Source organism: Rhododendron vialii, chromosome 12a (assembly GCF_030253575.1).
Source record: "Rhododendron vialii isolate Sample 1 chromosome 12a, ASM3025357v1".
In the NCBI taxonomy this organism is placed as follows: domain Eukaryota; kingdom Viridiplantae; phylum Streptophyta; class Magnoliopsida; order Ericales; family Ericaceae; genus Rhododendron; species Rhododendron vialii.
This window is the reverse complement of record NC_080568.1, coordinates 2,997,493-3,017,422: the sequence shown is the minus strand read 5'-3', so window position 1 is coordinate 3,017,422 and position 19,930 is coordinate 2,997,493. Positions and strand designations below refer to the sequence as shown.

Sequence of the window (19,930 nt, the reverse complement as noted above, 5' to 3'; positions counted from 1 at the left end):
CAAAGAGTTGATCGAGCCCGTACCGATACCTAATTGAACTGATTTTTTTATAGGGATCCTCAAAAAATAGTATGAAAAAATTGAACGGCTCCGATTATTTGTGTGAAATCCCAAAGTGGGTCCCAAAAAATGCAGTGTACATTTGGTGTGCACCAAATAATGTGCCCATAGCAATTAGCACGGCTCGTCACATAATCCTTCGAATGCCCTCCACTCCCACTCAAATTTTTTTATTAGACTCTTAATTTCTCGCTCTCTCAAATTTTAGTAGTTTGAAATTTTTTCAAAAATGCTTTCATGCGCACTTTGCACGGACCCGGGGACCCTGCCGAGCGGCACCCCTGCCGAGCGGGTGCCGAGCGGCCAATCCGGCCGTTCATCTCGGAATCAACGGCCCGAATCGAAACATCTTTTTCCTTTTCTTTTTCTTTTTTTTTAAATCCGTTCGGTACCTTTACATCTGGACCATCCAAAACACTTTTGGACCGCCGAGATGCGCTCGGCACCGCTGCCAAGCACCTCTGCTTGGCAGCATCTCCCAATCCCACTTGCACACAGATTATGTGAATAAGAAGGGGTGTGCTTATTTTTTGGTGCTAAGTTCAAAACAACAAGCATTTACCCAAAAAATAAAAAAAGTTCAAACAAAATGGAATCCATATTTCCGAATTCAATGGACTTGGTGTACCTTTATTTGGATGTGTTTTTTTCCAGTCAAAAATTTATCCGACAGTTTTGAATACAAGAACAATTTGGAGACATGATCTTGTGATTAAAAAATGAGCCAAAACAAAAATACACCAAGAGCCCGTCACAAAGTACACTTGATTAAAAAAAAAAAAAAAAGGGCCTAAAAAACTGAATTTTTGGATATTGTGTGAAAGTCATTACTTTTCGTTTTTCTGATTTCTCTTGTCGAGTTAAACAAATACCACTAATACATAAGAGTTTGGCCAAAAATTAGCAAATGAGAAAAAAATTTGAATAAGAACAAAACCACAACTTTTTAATTAGCGAAAACAGGACATAAATGGCGTAGCCATGATTTTGGTTGAGTGGGTTCACCCTTAATCTTTACTATATGCTAATCTTTATATTTGAAAAGCACTCAAATAGTCAATTCAATTTGAAAGGAAAATATATTCCCCAGACAGAGAATATTATTAGCATAGTTTTCTTTTCATTTTTATATTTTACAGGCCGAATTAACAGGTCTATTCGTAACAAAAAAGTCCTTGGCCTCAATAGTACCCCGTGAGTGATCGAAGGTTTCAGGTATGCTGCTCCGGAGACAATTTATAAGCATTTCCGATGGTAAGGAGTGTTCAGAACGACTTACGCGTATCTCAACTGATTCTCTCTCCGGTCGATTAAAGACAGATCATCCACGCCAGGGCCAAGGAATTCACAATAAATTACTTTCTTGCGGTTCGATCCCATAAATCAAACCTGATCAATAGTGTGGAAAACAAACTCACTAACCAACCGAACTAATGCTTGGGGCCATCCGGTATCCTATTAGTCATCATGGTTGTTTAACAAGCCAAGATGGTAAGACAATTCAAGTGTTTGGTCCAACAATTTCCAACTAATCTTTCCTACCAAAAAATTCCTCTTTCTCCGTTTCATTTCAAACATTCTGTAAGCAACAGAATCAGAGTCTCTCTCTCTTTTTGGCAACACCATAACCTCTCAGACCCCCTGTGATCCCACTCACCATTCATTTTCCAGTTCATGGTTTTGGGTACTCTGTATCTCTCTGTATTAGCATTTGCCTATTTGGCAACAAAAGTAAGCCAAAAACTCTGATCTAATTGGACAATGAAATCTGCAATTCCAAGTGTTTCGGAGTTCTCAAGGTTGCTCATCGTTGTCTAGGCGGCTTAACATCAATAACAAAAATGGCAAAGGTAATCAATCTCCTCTTCTCCCTCGTCTCTTCTCTTAGGCCTCCCAATTTTGGATTTTCTTGAGAGTAAAGATGGCAAAGGTCTCTGAAGTATTCAGTATGTGTCTATCTTGGTCCATATACGAAGGTCTCTGGGCCGAGCCTGACGTTAACGAACTAAACGAGCTGAGCTCAAGCGTTAACGAGCCAAGCTCGCGAGCTGCTCGATTCATTTGTAGCCCTAGTCTCACCATGAAGTGCACTCCGAGTAGTTTAAAACTACCCATGACTTCACCAATTTATCACTGCCGTGATTCCACGGGGACAAACCAAACACATATACTTTGAACCCACGTTTCACATTTCTGGAGAACAATTAACAGCCATTTTGGAATAGGAAAAATTCATGTGCTTTGCTCCCTTTTTGTCACCAAGTACCCGCAGCGCAATGTGGCTCGTTTTTATTGGACCGTCATTTTTGGGTACAACAGCTCCTACAAATTAAAAAGTGGAGAATGTTTTATATTCCTCCTCATCAAGCATTACTTCCATTTTCTCAGACCGAATTGGCCTGAAATTCGCTCCAGCACTGAATTTGGGCACCTTCACTCTTTTTCTCGCGCAGAGAAAGAGCAAAAAGAAACAGAGTTCGACTCAAGACCAAGCAGAGAATTTACAAGAGCAGATAAACGAAGGAACAAACGAAGAAAGCAACAAAAAGCAAAATCCTTACGGAGTGATTGTGTTGGGAGTCTATATGCATTGCCAAGGATGCGCAGATACAATTACGAAGTACCTCAGAGGCTCTGACGGTATTGTTTTCGATCAAATCATCGTTTAGCAACGAAATACGTGTGTATAGATCGATAAATTTGGTTGAATGATTGTAAACTCGAGTAGATTGTTAACGCGCAAATTTTTTGGGTTGTTTTTTTTGACGATGTTTCAGGTGTTGAGCAAATCGAGATTGACTTGAAGAATCATAAGGTAACCGTGAAGGGTAAAGATGTTGATCCGGAGAATGTAGTGGAGAGGCTTCGAAAAAAATCCAACAAGCACATCAGTCTTATCTCTCCCATTTTGGAAGGGAGAAAAGAAGAGGGGAAGGAAGAGAAAAAAGAAGAGGTACATCGCGATTTCATACTATATGTTGTACTGCATTCATTAGTACGCACATGAATATGAAAATAGTCCGATAATGGACCGAGAGACAGATGAACTCCCGACGACCTCTATTCAAAATTTTAAGAATTTACTTGGTAATTGCAGTCTAATGTGGTAGAAGCAGTGCTCAAGATTTACATGCATTGTGAAAGTTGTGCAGCCGATATCAAATATAGCATTCACAAGATGCAAGGTATATCTCATGTTAGATGAAGTTTCGAAATAAGCCAATTAATTCCTTCTGTCGTGTATCTTCGATTAATGGAGCCTCATATGCTGTATACTTCATCGGTAAACTGTTAGGGGTGCTCGCTGTGGAGACAGATATGAAAAACTCGCAAGTGATTGTGAAGGGAGCGTTTGATCCGAAAAAACTTGTGGATTTCATCAACAGAAGGGCGGGGAAGAATGCAGTGGTTGTCAAGCAAACGCCGGATAAGAAGGAAGACGTGAAGGGGAAGAAAGGAAAGAAAACCGAAGGCGAAGGGGATCAGATATACCCACCAGGACTTGTTTATGCCCCTCAGATTTTCAGCGAAGAGAATCCTAATGCTTGCTCTGTGATGTAGAATCCAGAATTGCCCATGTAAATATCAGGTGCAATTCGAGGTTTGAGAAATTGGATCCTTGGCAGGGAGCTCTGTCAAAACCTCCAGCAAAATAGAGTCCACTAGACACCTTAAAATAAATTATGGTCTACGTAAACTAGTCCGACAACCAATTGTAAAAGCAAAAACCTTGAGATAGCGGAAATGTTTCTGATCGAAAGGTTTCATGTCGTTTCTTTTGGTTCAGCGATTAGGAGTGTCCTGGTCAGCTTATATACAGCTAGACTGATCCGTTGCCATATCCAATCAAAAATAGATCATCTACGTCGGAAGTGCTTTTTTACTGATTGATTCCAAAAAATCTAATTTTGATCAAAAGTAAACACACAAACGAACTGGACTAGCTTTTGGGTACCAACACTACATCTAATTTTCCCCACTTTTTTGTGTAGAACTCCACATGGGATGTGGACGTGTAGGTCCAATAATGACATCCAAAAAGTCTACGTCTACCTTTCTTTTTTATCGCTCATTCTATTGCACTCAATTTCATCGTTCAAAATATTTTAAATGGTCTAAATTTTAAAAAACTATTCCAAGAAAGAATTAAATTCTTTTCCGAACGAGTTTGTTTAAAATCTGAATCATTGATTGTAGAAACAGATATCGAGATTAAGAGAACGTTGAAACCGCAGGGTGGACGTAACACCGCTGTAATTACATGTGTGTTTTGACCTGGTCAACATTATTAGGGGAGTGCCATTAAACAAATCCTAGGCCTCTGTGACCAGCAAGTTGCAGGACCATTCTTGGGACCCCCACCACAATAAGAGTATGTACTATATAGTGTCATCACTGTCATGGGTGGATTTAAAAAAAAAGTGTGAATATAAATTTCCCTTTTTATTGTATTAAAAATTGATTTTCGCGCTTTATTTTTTATTGATAGCGCTTCAATTTTAATCATGAACAAAGTGAAGTGACATCAATAAAAAATAAAGCACGAATACCAATTTCCTATTGAATTTTGTGTTTTGTTAAATTGCCAAACGAGCCCAGCCCTTGGGGTTTTCCAATTCAACAGCTAAACCTCACCTCTCCATTACAGGTGATCTGAACCCGTCCCGCCATTTTCTGAAAAACAGACTCCTCGTAAACCACCCAGAACGTTACACTACGTCACCCGTACGAAAATTTATATAATGACGTTGGGCCATCTATATGGTATCCCGAGACTCTTCTCCATCACACATTGTAATTAACGCAAAGAGAAAATGTATGGATCCAAACAAAATGTGTGATGAAAAAGGTCTTAGGACTCCAAGTGGCCGTGTCTCAAAAACATTGAATAATTACTTCGCTTGAACATCACCTAAGTGTCCATCGACATATCGAAAATTTATTCGGTGGTTTGGGGCACTGCCAAGTACCCTAGATCATTATCCATCACGCATTTCTGTACTCAACCGTTCTGTTTTACCGTTACACTCAATCAAATCATCCATTTTCGAGAATCAATGGTCTAAACTCAAGAGCGATGGAATTGACTTTTTGATATCTGGCTCTCAGGTTCTCTACCCACCCAGCTTACATTAGTTTCCGCACGTGTCTACTCTCTCCCGCGTGCAGGATCTATCCGTTGATCTCCAAGCAATCTCGCTCTCTCTCTCTCTCTCTCTCTACTGCAACTCCTCCATTTCATTGCGACATAAAAATGAAAAAGAGAAATCAAGAAACAAAAATTTCCCAATAAAAAATGAAAAATGGGAAAACTGAAATGCGATTCGACGACTTTCCTCGCCGGTACTAGATCCCATGGCGGGACGCGACGTCATCTCCCTAGCCAATCGACGACATTGACCAGTCAACCGCCGCATGGAAAAACGTGTCCAATTTAGAAGACCGGCAGAAGCTGCATTAGATAATGGAAAATGCTAATCCCGTCTGCGTAGAATAATAGATAAAAAATATATCGATATCGAAAAAAAAGTGTGTTAATATTCGTGAAATGTGTATTAACATCCGAACTTATTTGTCATTATATACTTATTATTCTCCACTTAATAAGCAGAGGTTACCAAAACTGTTACACAATACACGAGATGTGCATCGGAATGTGTGGAACATCTTTCGGAGCCACACAAATGAGTGGAGACATTAAATTTGTTTAAATAAAAATGTTTTTAAAGATCTCAAAAAGTGAGTGGCTCAATCGGTTATTGGTAATAATTATTTTATTCAGGTTTTGGTCATGGAATTCATGGATAAAAAATTAAGCGAGCTTTACCGATATTTAATTGAGCTGAAAATCAGAATCCTTGAAAAAAGTAACTTAAACAATGTAGGACAGATTTAGTGTACAAATGGGGTACTCATAACCAAAGTTGTTACCTCTTGGTACTCCCACAAGGGAGGTCTGGGTTCGACCATCCGTAGAGACGTTTGGGGTGCAAGACTATGGACAAATTCTGGATCCCCCGGTGGACTAATTAGCTAACTCCTCTGCATTATTTAGTAAACTGTGTGAGGTCTCAACTTTTACAAGTGTGTGGGGTCTCAACTTTTGCAAGTGTGCGAAAGTAGATGTGACGTTACATTTATTTCTATGAAAACAACAATTATTCTATAATCACCACCATTTTACGCACATAATTACGCAGGCACACAAATAAAGATAATCCATGCCCCTTCGCCACCCTAAAGTGTGTGGATTTTGGGCATTCAAAAATTAAGTATTTTGATCCATCCATCAAGGATTGTGTAAACTCCACCCACACCTTTAAATTAAGCGTGTGAATTCCACATGATTTGTGTTTTCTTTAAATTAGATAAATTACAGACTAATGATAATAATTAAATTATTTCGATCTAAATACGTAGTAGCATTTTTTTTATTTTTTTTTGAATTGAGACGAAGGACTTTTCGAAAAATTCATGTTTTAAGCAATTACTACTGTCCCCATTCGAAAACCAACCAGAACGTTACAATCTGTACCAAACCGTTTCTCGCCACGTGGCCAACGACATAGCTGGCTATCTCATCAAAGAGGTCCCCCACCCACCCAGCTTACGTTAGCCTCCACACGTGTCTATACTCTCCCGCGTGCTGGATCTATCCGTTAAGCCCTAATCTCTCTCTCTTCCTCTGTTCCACAACTCCATTGATTGAAACCAAAAACAAGAGAAAAAAAAATTCAAGAACCAAGCTTTCCCCAATAAACCAAAAAAAACCCAAATGGGAAAACTGATATACGATTCGACTGCGTCGTCGCCGGTAATCCCCTGGCGCGACCCCACCTCCTCTCCCTCCCCCATCCCCGCCGTTGACCAGTCAACCGCCTCCACCTGGGACAACGTCTCCGGTCTAGAAGACCAACAGAAACGCCACCTCACCAGACTCCACCACAAGGGCGTCCTCTGGAAGCCCCCCGGTTACAACAATAGCAACGCTAACGGAGATGGTAACGGCGATGATGACGTGGAGGGGGTGGTGTTCAGGCTGAGCCACGGGGGGGACGTGGAGGCGGACGGGAACTGCCTGTTCACGGCGTCGCAGAGGGCGATGGGGCTGAGCAAGGGGAAGGTGGACGGGAGGGAGCTGCGGCGGAGGACGGTGAGGAGGTTCTTGGAGGAGAGAGAGGGTTCTGTTGGTGAGGAGGAGAGAGAGGCGATTGATGCGGCTATAAAGCATATGTATTATCCGGATCTGAGGTGCGGGTGGGGGGTCCACGTGGTGCAGGAGGTGAAGATGTTGGCGAGGAAGGAGGACAGGGAGGGGCTGGATAAGGCCATTGAGGAGCTCGTTGATCTTGGAATGCAACGGTGAGTTTCTTGATTTTCTAGATCTGTTTTTTGGTCAAATGGGTATTTCAGATCTTGCATCCGTTATTGTGTTTGCTTAATCTGGGAATGCAAAGGTAAATTTCTTAGATTTTTGTGTGTGTGGATCTGTTTGGTCAAGTGGGTATTTCAGATCTTGAATTTGTTGTTGTGTTTGTTAATCTTGGAATGCAACGGTAAATTTCTTAGAGTTTTTTTCCGTGTGTGGATTGGTCAAATGGGTATTTCAGATCTTGAATTATTTTGATTGTTTTCTGTTTCTTTCGATTTGTTAATCTTGGAATGCAACGGTAAATTTCTTGATTCTAGATCTGTTTTCTTTTATGAACATTTCCAGCCCCTTTTGGCTGAGCGATTTGATACGAAAAAAAGAAAGGATTAGATTTTGTTGCTGAATCACTCGTTTGGATTGAGGACTTTGGTGAGGAATGGGGAAAAAAGTACGAAAATGATATTTTTGATCCTTCTCTCTTCTCTCCAAATCTCACCAGTTCTTGATTCTAGATCTGTTTTCTCCAATGGGCATTTCAGCTCATGAATTGATTGATTTGTTTGGTTGATACGAAAATAATGGCCTGTTTGGAACTTGTGGAAAATCTTGTGTATTTTGTAAACTTCCTCCTGTTTTCCTTCTCAATCCAAACAAGGGAAGAGAATTTTTTTAAGTATAACTCCATTCTTGGAACGCCGAGGTTAATGTCTTGCCAATGTAGCAATGCAGATCTGTTTGCTCCACTGAACATGTCTTTGTGTTGTTTGATTGAGTTCTGTTTCTTTCTCTTCTTCTTTCGATCCTTATGGTTGATGCGAAAATAGAAGAAAATCTTTTGCTATTGAGGTGTTTCATTATTCGTCATTCCTGTCAGAATGTAGAGGTTGATTTCTTGCCTGTGTAGATCTGATCGCTCGAATGACTGTTTCAGGACATGAATTATTCAATTCCAAATGTGTTCCTTTGTTTCCCCTTCTTAGATCTGTTTGGTTGATGCGAAAATGATAGGACTATGGGAAGAATGTGTTTAAATATTGAGGTGATTCATTACTCATAAGATGGAAACAGAAATCTTTCCAGCTGATGGTTTTCAGTACAACTATGCAGCTTATTTTTGTTAAAGAATCGACTAGCTTTATTGTCTGCCTCTGTTTTTATCATTTTCTCGGAGGAACTGCACAACTAAATTGGCAGAATATGTGTTTATTTGTTGTTATCTTGTTATATAGCTCATTAATTTGTTGTGATCTTGAAATTTCTACTCACAGCTTCACAAGCACTCTACAGTTTAACTTCGGGATGTTGTTGATTGTTGTTATGCATGATACTATTTGTTTATTAGTGGATTCTAATTATTACTTTTAATATTGAAGAGAATTGGCGGCAGAGTCTATCTACAAAGAGAGATGTATTGCAGTGGATGACGGCCTGAGTTGGGCCAAGTACATGTCAATCTCTGGTTCACCTGATGATGAACATGATATCATCACTTTGCAATATACCGAGGAAGGTTTATTAACCATAGATGAGAATAGAGAAGGTCATGCTGCTGCATTCGGAGATGACATAGCAATAGAGTGTCTTGCAACAGAGTTCAAAAGAGAGATCTATGTGGTAAGAAGAATATTGAATCCCTTCCATTGAATCTGTTGTTTCCTCTTGTGTTTTGGGTTCACCTTTGGTAGTTTTGAGTTTCTTGACTCTTAAACGGAAAATGCTGGAATGCATAGAAAAAGGCAGTGCGATGCCATCATTTCAATTGAGATGGACTGTTTACAAGTTCCTGTATGTGATTGTGACCAGTCTGGTTAGGAATGTGTCTCATAATCCTTGGGCTGAATCTGTGCGGGGAACGTACCATTATGGGTGGCTTATGAGTAAATGTCTTTTTTGAAGGCTAGTCCTCATTATGTTAGGTCATGCATACTTCCACTTGAGTGTTGTTACTTTAGTAGTGTTTTCCACCGAATCTGGAATACTGGGGAAGGACTACCAACTGTTCGGGGTTTCCTTTAGGAAAATCCCTTTGGGCACTTTCTTACCCGTGCATGTAATATAACCAATTAATAAGATCTTGAAGAGTGGTAATCTTGAAATCTTTTGTGGCTGAAGTGTCACAGTATCCATGTATTAAAGCAAGGGACAATGTAAATTTTGCGGTTGCTGTAAATTTTGCGGTTGTTGATGCTCCTAGTACTATGTGGTTTCTCCCAAGTGCCGAATGCATAAGTGCTGTTCTACGCTTGAGAGTCTCGCCCATCCCCTTCACAAAGGCCAATTGTATCTCTTTGAAGCATTATCGTGATTGTTCTACACTATCTGGCACCATATTCTGTTGGTTCCGTCAGTCATCAATAATACCATATAGTAGTTGCAGATGTGCTTACCAATACTTCTAACACAAAATAGACTTTGTTTTTGTTGATTGTTGAAATGTAAAATTAAAAAGTGAATGTTATCTGAGATCAACTAGGTTGTGGTGAGAAACTTATGGGTACGGAGTTTCCTTATGAATTTCTTTTTCCTTTACATGTCCAATGCTCTACTATGTTACTTTTATTGCGATACCAAAGGTTCTTTCCTAAGTAAATGCTACTGTTGCCTTCTGCATAGTTTATATTTTCATGTGAGACAGGAGTTTTTGTCTTGGAAGAACTTTTCAGTCACTTAGAATTCATATTAAACTCTCTTGTTTTGATCCATCATTCTCAGGTGCAAGCACACGGATCAGATGCAATGGTGGATGAAGAAAATTGTGTTTTCTTCCTTCCGCATCGTCCAAGGTGTCAAATTTGTGATCCTCCCTTCTTCCTCTTCATGAAAGGAACAGGTAATAGCACCTTTCCTCAGTAGTCTACGTACCCATGTGTTGATGTGTGATGGTTATCTATCCTGATCTATCTTCGTTTTGTTTAACCAACCACCTTCTTACTTACAGGTTGGTGTGGGGCCGGAGGAGATCATTACGAGCCCCTTATTGCTCATCCTTCATCACTTCTTAACCAGGAGAAGGTTGCGCTGGTACTCTAAGGTCGTCGTTAGCCTGGCAGTTTTGTTGGCTTTTAGAGGTTGAATAGAAGTAGTCATCATTTTTTTTCCCCAGATTTAATCCTGAACTCCTTATTCATTCCTAGGCGCAAGGAGAATTTCATGGCATTACACAATTTTTCGTACCCCATTTTTTTGTAGGCTCAGTCAGTTTGGACTCTAAATTGCAGGTTTCCCTGCCTGCCTTTGAGCAACCCTTTAGTGTGCCGTAGTTGTAGTGGTTTCACCGGCTTCTGTTGTTGTTGTCGAGTTTTCCTTCAGGTTTTACCGTCTTTTTGTTGTATCTGACATTCAGGATTCTTACCAATTCAATGATGGCAAAAGTTGAGGTTGTTTCAGCAAAAGTTGGGTTTCTGCTTCATCTAGGTTCTGTAATGGCTATATTTTCTGTATCTCCACCTGTTCTGGATCGGAAGGCTAGTGAGGCCAGACTTGATGTTGCTTCATTCCATGACCCTATGAAATTGGGTCATTTTGCTTAGAGTTGAGCTAGTCCAAAGCCCAAAAAAAGGGTCTTTCTAGGCTATGAATACCCTATGAAATTGGATCATTTTGCTTAGAGTTGAGCTAGTCCAAAGCCCCCAAAAAGGGTCTTTCTAGGTTATGAATATCCTTGCAATTCTTAATTCCAAAGTTGCAAGATTTTGTCACCTAATTATTCATTTTTCATTAACAAATATATATATTCATTTTATACCCATCCATATATGTGGTCTGGATGCTCAAATCTCAATCATGTGTAGATTCATCCTTGCATTGTGAAGGTCAGTATGAGAAAGGGTAGTTATTCAGTTCTGTGGTTCCGCAGAAATGATGACACGCTAATTTGACCAAACAGTAGTGTCGGATCTGACCATTTTATAGGATTATACGTCATATTTTCTGGGATTATATATCATTTCACTATTAATCCCGTTAAACAAATTGTGATAATGTTTTGCCTCTCGCTTTACTAGTCTCTCACAATTAACTTATTTGTCAAGTGTTTAATACCAAAATACATAGCTTTTTCTAGATCACCCTCTCCTTTGGAACCGTTCTAGGAAAGCTTCTTTCACCCCTCTGTGCAAAATCAAGCACCACTCTTTTCTTCTTTTTCATGTGCAATTGATAATTTTTTGTCCCAACTTTGTGTCCCACTAAAAGTTGTCTTCATGGAGGATTCTTTCTTTCTAGGAGGTTTAATTACCCACTCCCCAAAAGCAAAAGTGCCAAATCGTTGAATCTTTTGCATTCAAATTATAATTATAATAATAAAAAAAAAGTGTACCAATAATATGGGTGTGTGGGAAGTGGGAGGAATTAAAGGAGAGGTTGCAATTAAAGTGGAGGTAGAAATTTTTAGTCTAAAGGGGGTTCATAACAACGAATGATCTAATTATGCTTTATTTGGGCGGTAAGCTTATGCCCTTGTAACCTTGTTCATGATTCTAGATTTGGGGATGTTGCCGAGCAGTTTCCTGTGGAGCGGATGTAGAGCGGCCGATTTAATTGTTCATTTTAGTACGGACGGCTCAGATCAAATCTAAGCGCATAAAAATATAAACCGTCCATTGCTTGGTTAAAATCTGAGTCGTCGATTATTGAGATGATTTAACAAGTGTGCACTGCTTTGCAGGGTGTTGCTTGGCAGCATCCCCTTCGTCTTATTCCATAATCTCTTTTCCATGCTTCTTTTCCCCATTCACCACACGTGCTGCCTTTACTGCAATTACGTAGGTATAAGGGAAAGCAGCAGATGCTATCCTACAATGGAACGCACGAATATCCTAAAGCATAATGCTGTACAAACCTAAGATTCTCAGAAAACCAACATCTTGAATTGTTCTAGGTCCATACCAAAAAAAAACCCATCGACTGCAACGAATTTTTATGGTGCAGTCCATCCTCAAAAATGGACAAGAATTCTCCTAAATGTTACACTCTCCGTCTCCAATTGTTTATCTTTATTACAAATGTAGCGAATCCACGAATTTTATAACATGAACGGTTCAAATCATCGTGATGAGATCTCTATAGAATCTACCGAGATGCATTGCACTATCATTGTGCATTGGCGCAATGCAGCCATTGTCCAAATTTTACTAAGACTCCATTCCGCTAAGAAAAATAACTATTTAAAAAATAAAAATCTCAGCGAAACGAGACCTAAGACTATCATTCAAAACCATGAACAATAATAGTGGAAAGCAAAAGGAGGCGAGAAACAACCCAAAATCAAATAAAGGCATTTTAAGCTTGCCATGGCTTTTCAAAAGGCAAAGCCCTCTCCACAAAATAATCATAAAACAACCAACATGTGTGAATTGAAATCCACAAAAATACCACCCCTTTTCCCTTTCCCCGCCACTATATAAGCTTCCATTTTCATTGCTCTACGTTCAGTCCTATGGGAATCTTCACAGCTCTCTAGCATATTCCCCCAAAACTCCCTCTTACACAATCCCGAAATCCTCTCTCAACCTCTTCAGAAAACTTCAACAATTTGAAAATCCTTTGATACCCAATTCAGAAATGGATTCAATCAATACAGAGAAGCTTCAATCCATGAAGAAGAACAAGAAATTACAAGTTCTCAACTCTCTGTTTCTCCACTCCGTTTTAGCTTTACTTTGTACTCTGTTTTGTTCCTGCCCTTTTTGGTTTCCACACCTCTGTTCTTCTATGAACCACTTGGCTTTTGTTTCTCTCCCAAATTTTAATATTCCTTTCTTCTCCAACCCCAAATTCTTGTTCATTGTGGGCAATGCCATCATCGTCTTCCTCGTCGGGGAATCAAAGCTTTCAAATCCACCTCCATCTCCGGCGACGGAGTTATACAATGAAGGGCCCTACAATGAATATGTTGGAAAAAGTCAAAAAAATTGCGAATTCTCAAGTCAGATGGAGAAGAAAGGAGAAGGGAAGTTGGGGATAAAGTTTTTAACAGAGGAGAGTGTGAAGAATATTGAAAAACAGGCAGAGGAGAGAGAGGAAGAAGAGGAGGGTGGTTTGGAAACAGAGGAGTTGACCAAAAGAGTTGAGGATTTTATTGCAAGGGTTAATAGACAGAGGTTGGTTGAAGCTAGATTTGAAGATTGTGGAAGGGGATGAGAGAGAAGAGGTTGGATTGAAGAGTAGGAGAGAGAATAATTATAGACATGGTTTCCAAATTTTGCGTTCACCATATTGGAGGTTTGTTCGTTAGTATTCGATCTCGGGATTAGTGAGAGGGTGCGCAGACTCGTCCGAACACCCGATTACAAAAAAGAAAAAAGAAAAAGGATAACTAGCTTAATTAGATTGCTTTTTTAGTTTTTTTGCCAAAACCGATAACGGATGATATTATTAATACTCAAGTATGGATACATTAAGAGGACATTTCATCCCTAGACAAGAGATCGAGAAGCCAACCGGAAGCAGACTCTGTCTAAAAACTATATCTCGTCCCAAATAAACCCTTATTTGCCAAAGTGTGTCGTACATTGCTAGAAAATCTTCGAATGAAAGAAAATCTTCGGTCTGCACTTCCATCTCCAACAATTAATGATCGATTTTTTAGTTTAATTGGTATTATCCCAAAGAGCAGATTTTTATTGTATGTGTACTTGGGAAAGACTATGAAGAGATTCGTGCAACAATATCTTAATTCCAATTAAATTTCATATTTAGGAAGAAAGAATTAAGGCATACGCTGCAAAGCTATAGTTAAGGTACACGCGATATTACCATCTGATAGGAACCTAACGAAGGTATGCTGCTGGGCAAGGCCCGATTGCGAGAGATACAACGGGATGGCAAAAGGACTTGTCATTCTTAGATGTTATCTCCCACCAAAACATTAATCGTAAAAAAAAATTAAAAAGTCTCTCTCATTGTCTCACACCACATCAAATTTACACGATTACTATCACAAAACAGGTTCGAATTTAAGATCGCTTGAGATGAGTAATGAACAAATACTATGTGACTGTCAATGGGGATTGATGCAGAGATGGATGTGTTTAAAAATGCAAGAATTTCTGTAAGAGACATTTAAAATGGGATAGAGCAATAGTTTATGGTTTACACAACCTGGAAAATTATGAGGTGCAATTCACTTTCCCAAAGTTGGAATCTTGAGCCGAAATTCGTGCATTCCTAGAACACTGAATAAATTTTCCTACGCAACCTAACAAGAAGCTGCCAATATCAAGTTTGGCCTCTGTCACATCATGAAAAGGAGTCAGAATATCAGATCCTCTGTGATAGAATAGTATCGTTTCAGCCCCGATGCCTAATCTGGTTGGTTGGTGCGCTTATTTCCCACTCGATTGACCATGGTTCCATTGTTGGGGGCAGACAACAGAAAGTGATTTTTTTGTGAAATCTTCAATCCCGATTTGGATAGCCTCTCTTTGACTTAACTGGGAACGAAATTAATTGAGGTTTGCGAAAATTGACCTAAATTCCTTTGACTATTGGAAAAAAATACCCTTATCTCATACTAAGGGGCTGTTTGATAAAACTGAAAACTGAAACTGAAAGCTGAAAAATTAAGTACTGGAAACTGAATGCTGAAATTTTTAAGCTGAAAAGCTGTTTGATAAATATATTAAGTACTGAATTAAAAAAATGGTGAATTAATTTTGTTCCAATTCTATCTTAATTTACTAACGGTCACAATATACTTTTGGTAATGGTGGTGGAGTGGTGGTGGGGGAGTGGTGGAGGTAGTAGGAGTGCTGGTAATGGTGGTGGTGGAGTGGTGGTGGTGGTGGTGTAGTGATGGTACTGGTGGTGGAGTGGTGGAGGTGGTGGTAGGAGCGGTGGTGTGTGGTGGTGTAATGATGGTAGTGGTGGAGTGGTGGTGGTGGTGGTGGAGTGGTGGAAGTGGTGGTGGTGGTAGTGGAGGAAGTGGTGGTGGTGGTGAAATGGTGGTGATGGTGTAGTGATGGTAGTGGTGGGGGAGTGGCGGTGGTGGTGATGGTGGTGGAGTGGTGGAGCGATGGTGATGGTGGTAGGAGCGGTGGTGGTGGTGGTGTAGTGATGGTGGTGGTTGTGGTGGAGTTATGGTAGTGGTGGAGTGGTGGAGCTGATGGTGGTGGTGGTGGTGGTGGAGCTGCTGGTGGTGGTGGTAGTGGTGGAAATGGTGGTGGTGGTGGTGGTGGTAGTGGAGGGAGTGGTGGTGGTGGTGATGTGGTGGAGGAGGAGTGGTGGTAGTGGAGGTGGTGGTGGTGGAGTGGTGGAGGTGGTGGTAATGGTGGTGGTGGTGGAGTGGTGGAGGTGTTGGTGGAAGTGGTTGTGGTGGTGGTATGACGGTTGAATGTAAGTACACAAAAATTCAGCCAGAATTAAGTAGCTCAAAGCTACTTAATTTTTTTTAACTTTTTAGCCTATATTTTAAGTGGTACTTAATTTGTTAAGTAATATGAAATGTGATTATCAAACCTACTGAATCACTTATTACTTAATTGATTCAGTATTAAGTGCTGAATTTAGGTTATCAAACAAGCCCTAAGTGTTAGAATAAATGGATATAATAAATAATATCGTAATCATATTGTGATACTGAGATTGAAATTTGATTGTAATTAAGATGATTTTCTTTCATAGTTAATTGATATGATTTCCTTCCTTAATTAGGCTCCCTGTAACGCTCCGATTTTTCAAGGAATTTCGGGCGCATTATTCTTAAAATATGCTGAATTTTACAAATTTCTAGACCCCTATTTATCCTTATACAATTTCAAAATAATACAAAAATCTATATACATTTATTTAACAAAAGCAACTCCAGAGCAACTCTAGTTTTGACACAAATTTCAAGTAACATTGGCCCAGACTCCGTTTCAGAGGTCCCACCTGTATCAACTGCTCTACTATAGAATCTTGCACGCTTTGGCAAATTGATCGCCGAAAGAAACGACTTGTCAAGATACAAATGTATGCGTGAGTGATAAATCACTTAATAGATAAACCTACTCTTCTATCCCCTTACTTTACAGCAAGCAAGCAACATGATATTGATGCCAAATAATAACAACATAATAACACATAATCCGTTTCTTACTATCCTTTAACTTGATGTGAGATCTAAGATCTTCGCCACAAAATCTTTTCGTCCCCAACCATTAGCCATGTCATGTCTCATGAGGTCACTTCATTTTTGCTATTGTGGATTACACCTAAGTTAAATACTAAGTGTGCATCCCTCTCACTACAAACAAAAGGGATAGCTTATCGCCTTATCATGCCATGGCATAACTAGGGTTCGCCTATATCACTTCATATTCATTACTGGACTCTCGCCAGTTTCAAATCATCACTGGACTTCCCGCCAGTTTGGAGACTGAGCCCCTGTGAGCGCCCATCTCAAAGTCCAGGCCCCGGTTAGCACCTGTCTCAAATCACATCACCACTTGACATCCGCCTGCAGGCAACCTTTATTCCTGAAACTTTCCAATTTATCATTTACCTAATAACGTCTAGGTGATTTCTAGTGTATACCAACCCATGTCGCTAAATCCGATCTATCACGTAAGTTCATGAATCGAACAATAATCAATAAGATGCGAAATATTGAAATAACAACATAATAGTTTTGAACAATAAATCACATAACATTTTATGAATGAGCCGTTGCCCTTAATCTTATATGGAAACAAATATCAAGTTTTACAAGTTTGATTATAAAAGAATAATAAGGCAATTATAATATTAATTATCAAGTTGTGAAAACAATAATGTAAAATCATTAGTTAGAAAAATAAACTTATTGTTACTATAAAATATTAATATTTTATGAAAATTTCATTTTTTATAAGTTTCAAATATTATTCTTAATTAAATACTTACAAATTACTCGTAATACTTAATATGTTGATCGCTTGTTATGATTAATATATAGTATCTAGAAATTATATATTTCGCTATTAGTTCCAAAAATCATATCATTTCAATTTTCACGCCTAAATTTTTTTATTAATACCTTATCTCATCCAAAAATCATATCCTTCGTTTATCAACTTATATTTTCTAACTATTATTGCATTTCCTCAATTTTGTTATTTAATACTTAAAAATAATATTTATTGTGTTAAAAGTAGTTTAAATACGGAATTTTAAAAGCATAGTGGTTAAAACAATACCACCTAAGTTTATGTACTTAAAAGTAGGAATTTCTTCCTTAATGCCTATTATTTTTAATTATTGCCAAGTACAAACTTTTAGGAGGGAAATTGGAATCATATAACATTAGGTCTAGTTTTCATATAATATCATACCTAAATTTTTAATTGCTATATTTCGTACTTTAAAATAACTCTTAAGTTATACTTAGCTTATACTACTCGTAAACATTAGGTTTTTTTTTTTCTAATTTCTCGCGAGTACCTTTAAAATCACGTTCTGAACACATTGAGCGGCTCGGATCATCGCAAATTTGTCGGTAAAGGGACGTCCTTACCGTAATACGGTAGGGGCGCTCTTATTAGAAGTTTTGTGTGTGTGTGTGTGTGTGCGTGTGTGTATACATACATACAGTCAGGTTCCGGTGAGGGATCCCGTATTTTATTAAAATGCGGGACTTCCCTTCCCGATTGAATTTCAATGATCCGAGCTGCTCAAAGTGATCAGAACGTGATTTTAAGGATCCCCGCGAGAAATCAGCAAAGAAAATGACCAGGAAGGGCTTCATCCGAGCAGTTTTCATTGAACGGTTCAAAAAAAATTGTTCGGATGAAGCCCTTCTTGGTCATTTTTTTTGCTGATTTCTCGCGAGGACTCTTAAAATCACGTTCTGTACACATTGAATGGTTCGGATTTTCAAAATTTGATCGGAAAATGAAAGTCCCGCATTTTAACAAAGTGAGGGATCCCTCACTTGATCTGTGGTGTGTGTGTGTGTATATATATTATCACTAATTCCCATTCTTTGGGTTTTTTTTTTTATAAATAAAATAGATGATTAACAGTATATATTTTTCTTTTTACAAATTTCCTTATTCTCTGATCTTGAAATTCAATAACACCAAATCACATCATAACATTAATTTCTCACAATAATCAATCAATTTACGAACAATATCATTTTCAAGCAGCCTTACCACCGATTTTATTCCACAAAACAGGGCTAAATATTAATAAAAATAGGACTAAGCAATAATTAAGAATTTAAGAACAAGTCATCATCTTCATCCAAAAAGTTTTGGTCCTATTTCAATTAAAATGGAGATTAAGGTTTCGGGTTTCCGGAAAACTACATCAAACGTGATTCTAAACTAGGGTAAATGTTGTACGGGTCCGTAGATCGCTGTGGTGGTTTCGAAATCTCGAGACGGCGTCCAGCGGCACTCCGTCGGGGCCCCCGGCGCGGCTCGCCCACGAAACTCACGGCACACACACCCAAGGCCACAATTCTCTCTCTCATAGCTCGTGGTGGGGTACGGCAGTCCGGTGGTGGCGGGTACGGGCCGGAGGTGATGGGTTCGGTAGTGGGTGGTCCCGGTGGTGCCGTGGTGGAGTTCGGTGGTGTGGGGAGGTGGCTACCGAGGAGGGGCCGAGACGGAGGAGGTGAGGTGATCTCGGTGTCGAGGTGGTGGTACACGGGTAAGGTGGCGGTAGGAGGTGGTGCTGATTGGTGGAGGGTCGGAGGAGGAGGAGGAGGTGGAGGTGCCGAGAGGGAGGTGGGTATATATGGGCGTCGAACCGGGCCGCGATTCGCCGAAACAAGGGCTGGCCGTCTTTCTTAATGGCCAAGTTGGCCTTTCAGTCATGGAAGGGCCGAGAGAGGGAGAGAGAGAGTAACTGGAAAGGGAGACGAAGGGGCAGCGGCCGTTATGGCGAAGTTTTGGCCCTTCGGTTATGAGAAAGGTGGAAAGAGAGAGAGATACGGCAGAGAGGGAAAGGGGGAGTTTACTGTGAGGGAGGGAGGATAATTGGGTGTGGAAGGGTGTAGGAATTAGTACATGTATGTGCGGAAATGTGCCTCACGGTGTTTGATAGTCCGGATTTCGATTTCGAAAAATTACGAAATTAATACCGTAGTTTAAATAAAATATTTTGAGACTAACCACGGTCTCGATTTACGAAAATAAAATCTCGTTGATCAAAAATAGATTTTTATGAATACGAATACACCCTATTCAATTTAATTCAACGAATTAGCTAGTTAATCAATCTAATTAAATAAAACAAATTATTAACAAAGGAAATAATTTTTGAAAATAATATCACGAAATTTTTATTTAATAAAATTTTTGGGATATTACACTCCCTCTCCTCTATAAATAGAGGAGCTCATTGTATAGTAATATCGAAGTCAATAAAATATTTCTTCTCATATTTTAAGATTTAGGCTCCATGGATAGCAACCTAAGCCTCGTTGCTGTCTGCCGGACACTTAGAATAAATGGATATAATAAATAATATCGTGAATCTGGGCTGCATGCGAGGGGAAGTGTTAGACCTTGTCCCACATCGATCATCTAA

General features: G+C 39.4%; 3 protein-coding genes across 3 annotated transcripts; all 3 read left to right on the top strand.

Moving 5' to 3' along the window:
* The first annotated feature begins 1,574 nt into the window (after positions 1 to 1,574).
* Positions 1,575 to 3,940, top strand: LOC131311078 (heavy metal-associated isoprenylated plant protein 8-like). The gene is made up of 5 exons (XM_058338401.1): positions 1,575 to 1,910; positions 2,514 to 2,700; positions 2,838 to 3,013; positions 3,158 to 3,245; positions 3,356 to 3,940. Exons 1-5 carry the CDS (start codon positions 1,902 to 1,904, stop codon positions 3,619 to 3,621), a joined length of 726 nt encoding a protein of 241 aa, XP_058194384.1. The 5' UTR covers positions 1,575 to 1,901; the 3' UTR covers positions 3,622 to 3,940.
* Positions 3,941 to 6,674: 2,734 nt separating this feature from the next.
* On the top strand, positions 6,675 to 10,824 carry LOC131311124 (uncharacterized). The gene is made up of 4 exons (XM_058338453.1): positions 6,675 to 7,422; positions 8,806 to 9,046; positions 10,145 to 10,262; positions 10,371 to 10,824. Exons 1-4 carry the CDS (start codon positions 6,836 to 6,838, stop codon positions 10,460 to 10,462), a joined length of 1,038 nt encoding a protein of 345 aa, XP_058194436.1. The 5' UTR covers positions 6,675 to 6,835; the 3' UTR covers positions 10,463 to 10,824.
* A 1,906-nt stretch (positions 10,825 to 12,730) lies between these two features.
* LOC131311745 (uncharacterized) lies at positions 12,731 to 14,324 on the top strand. Its single transcript, XM_058339313.1, has one exon. It carries the CDS (start codon positions 12,995 to 12,997, stop codon positions 13,571 to 13,573), a length of 579 nt encoding a protein of 192 aa, XP_058195296.1. The 5' UTR covers positions 12,731 to 12,994; the 3' UTR covers positions 13,574 to 14,324.
* The last annotated feature ends 5,606 nt before the right edge of the window (positions 14,325 to 19,930 follow it).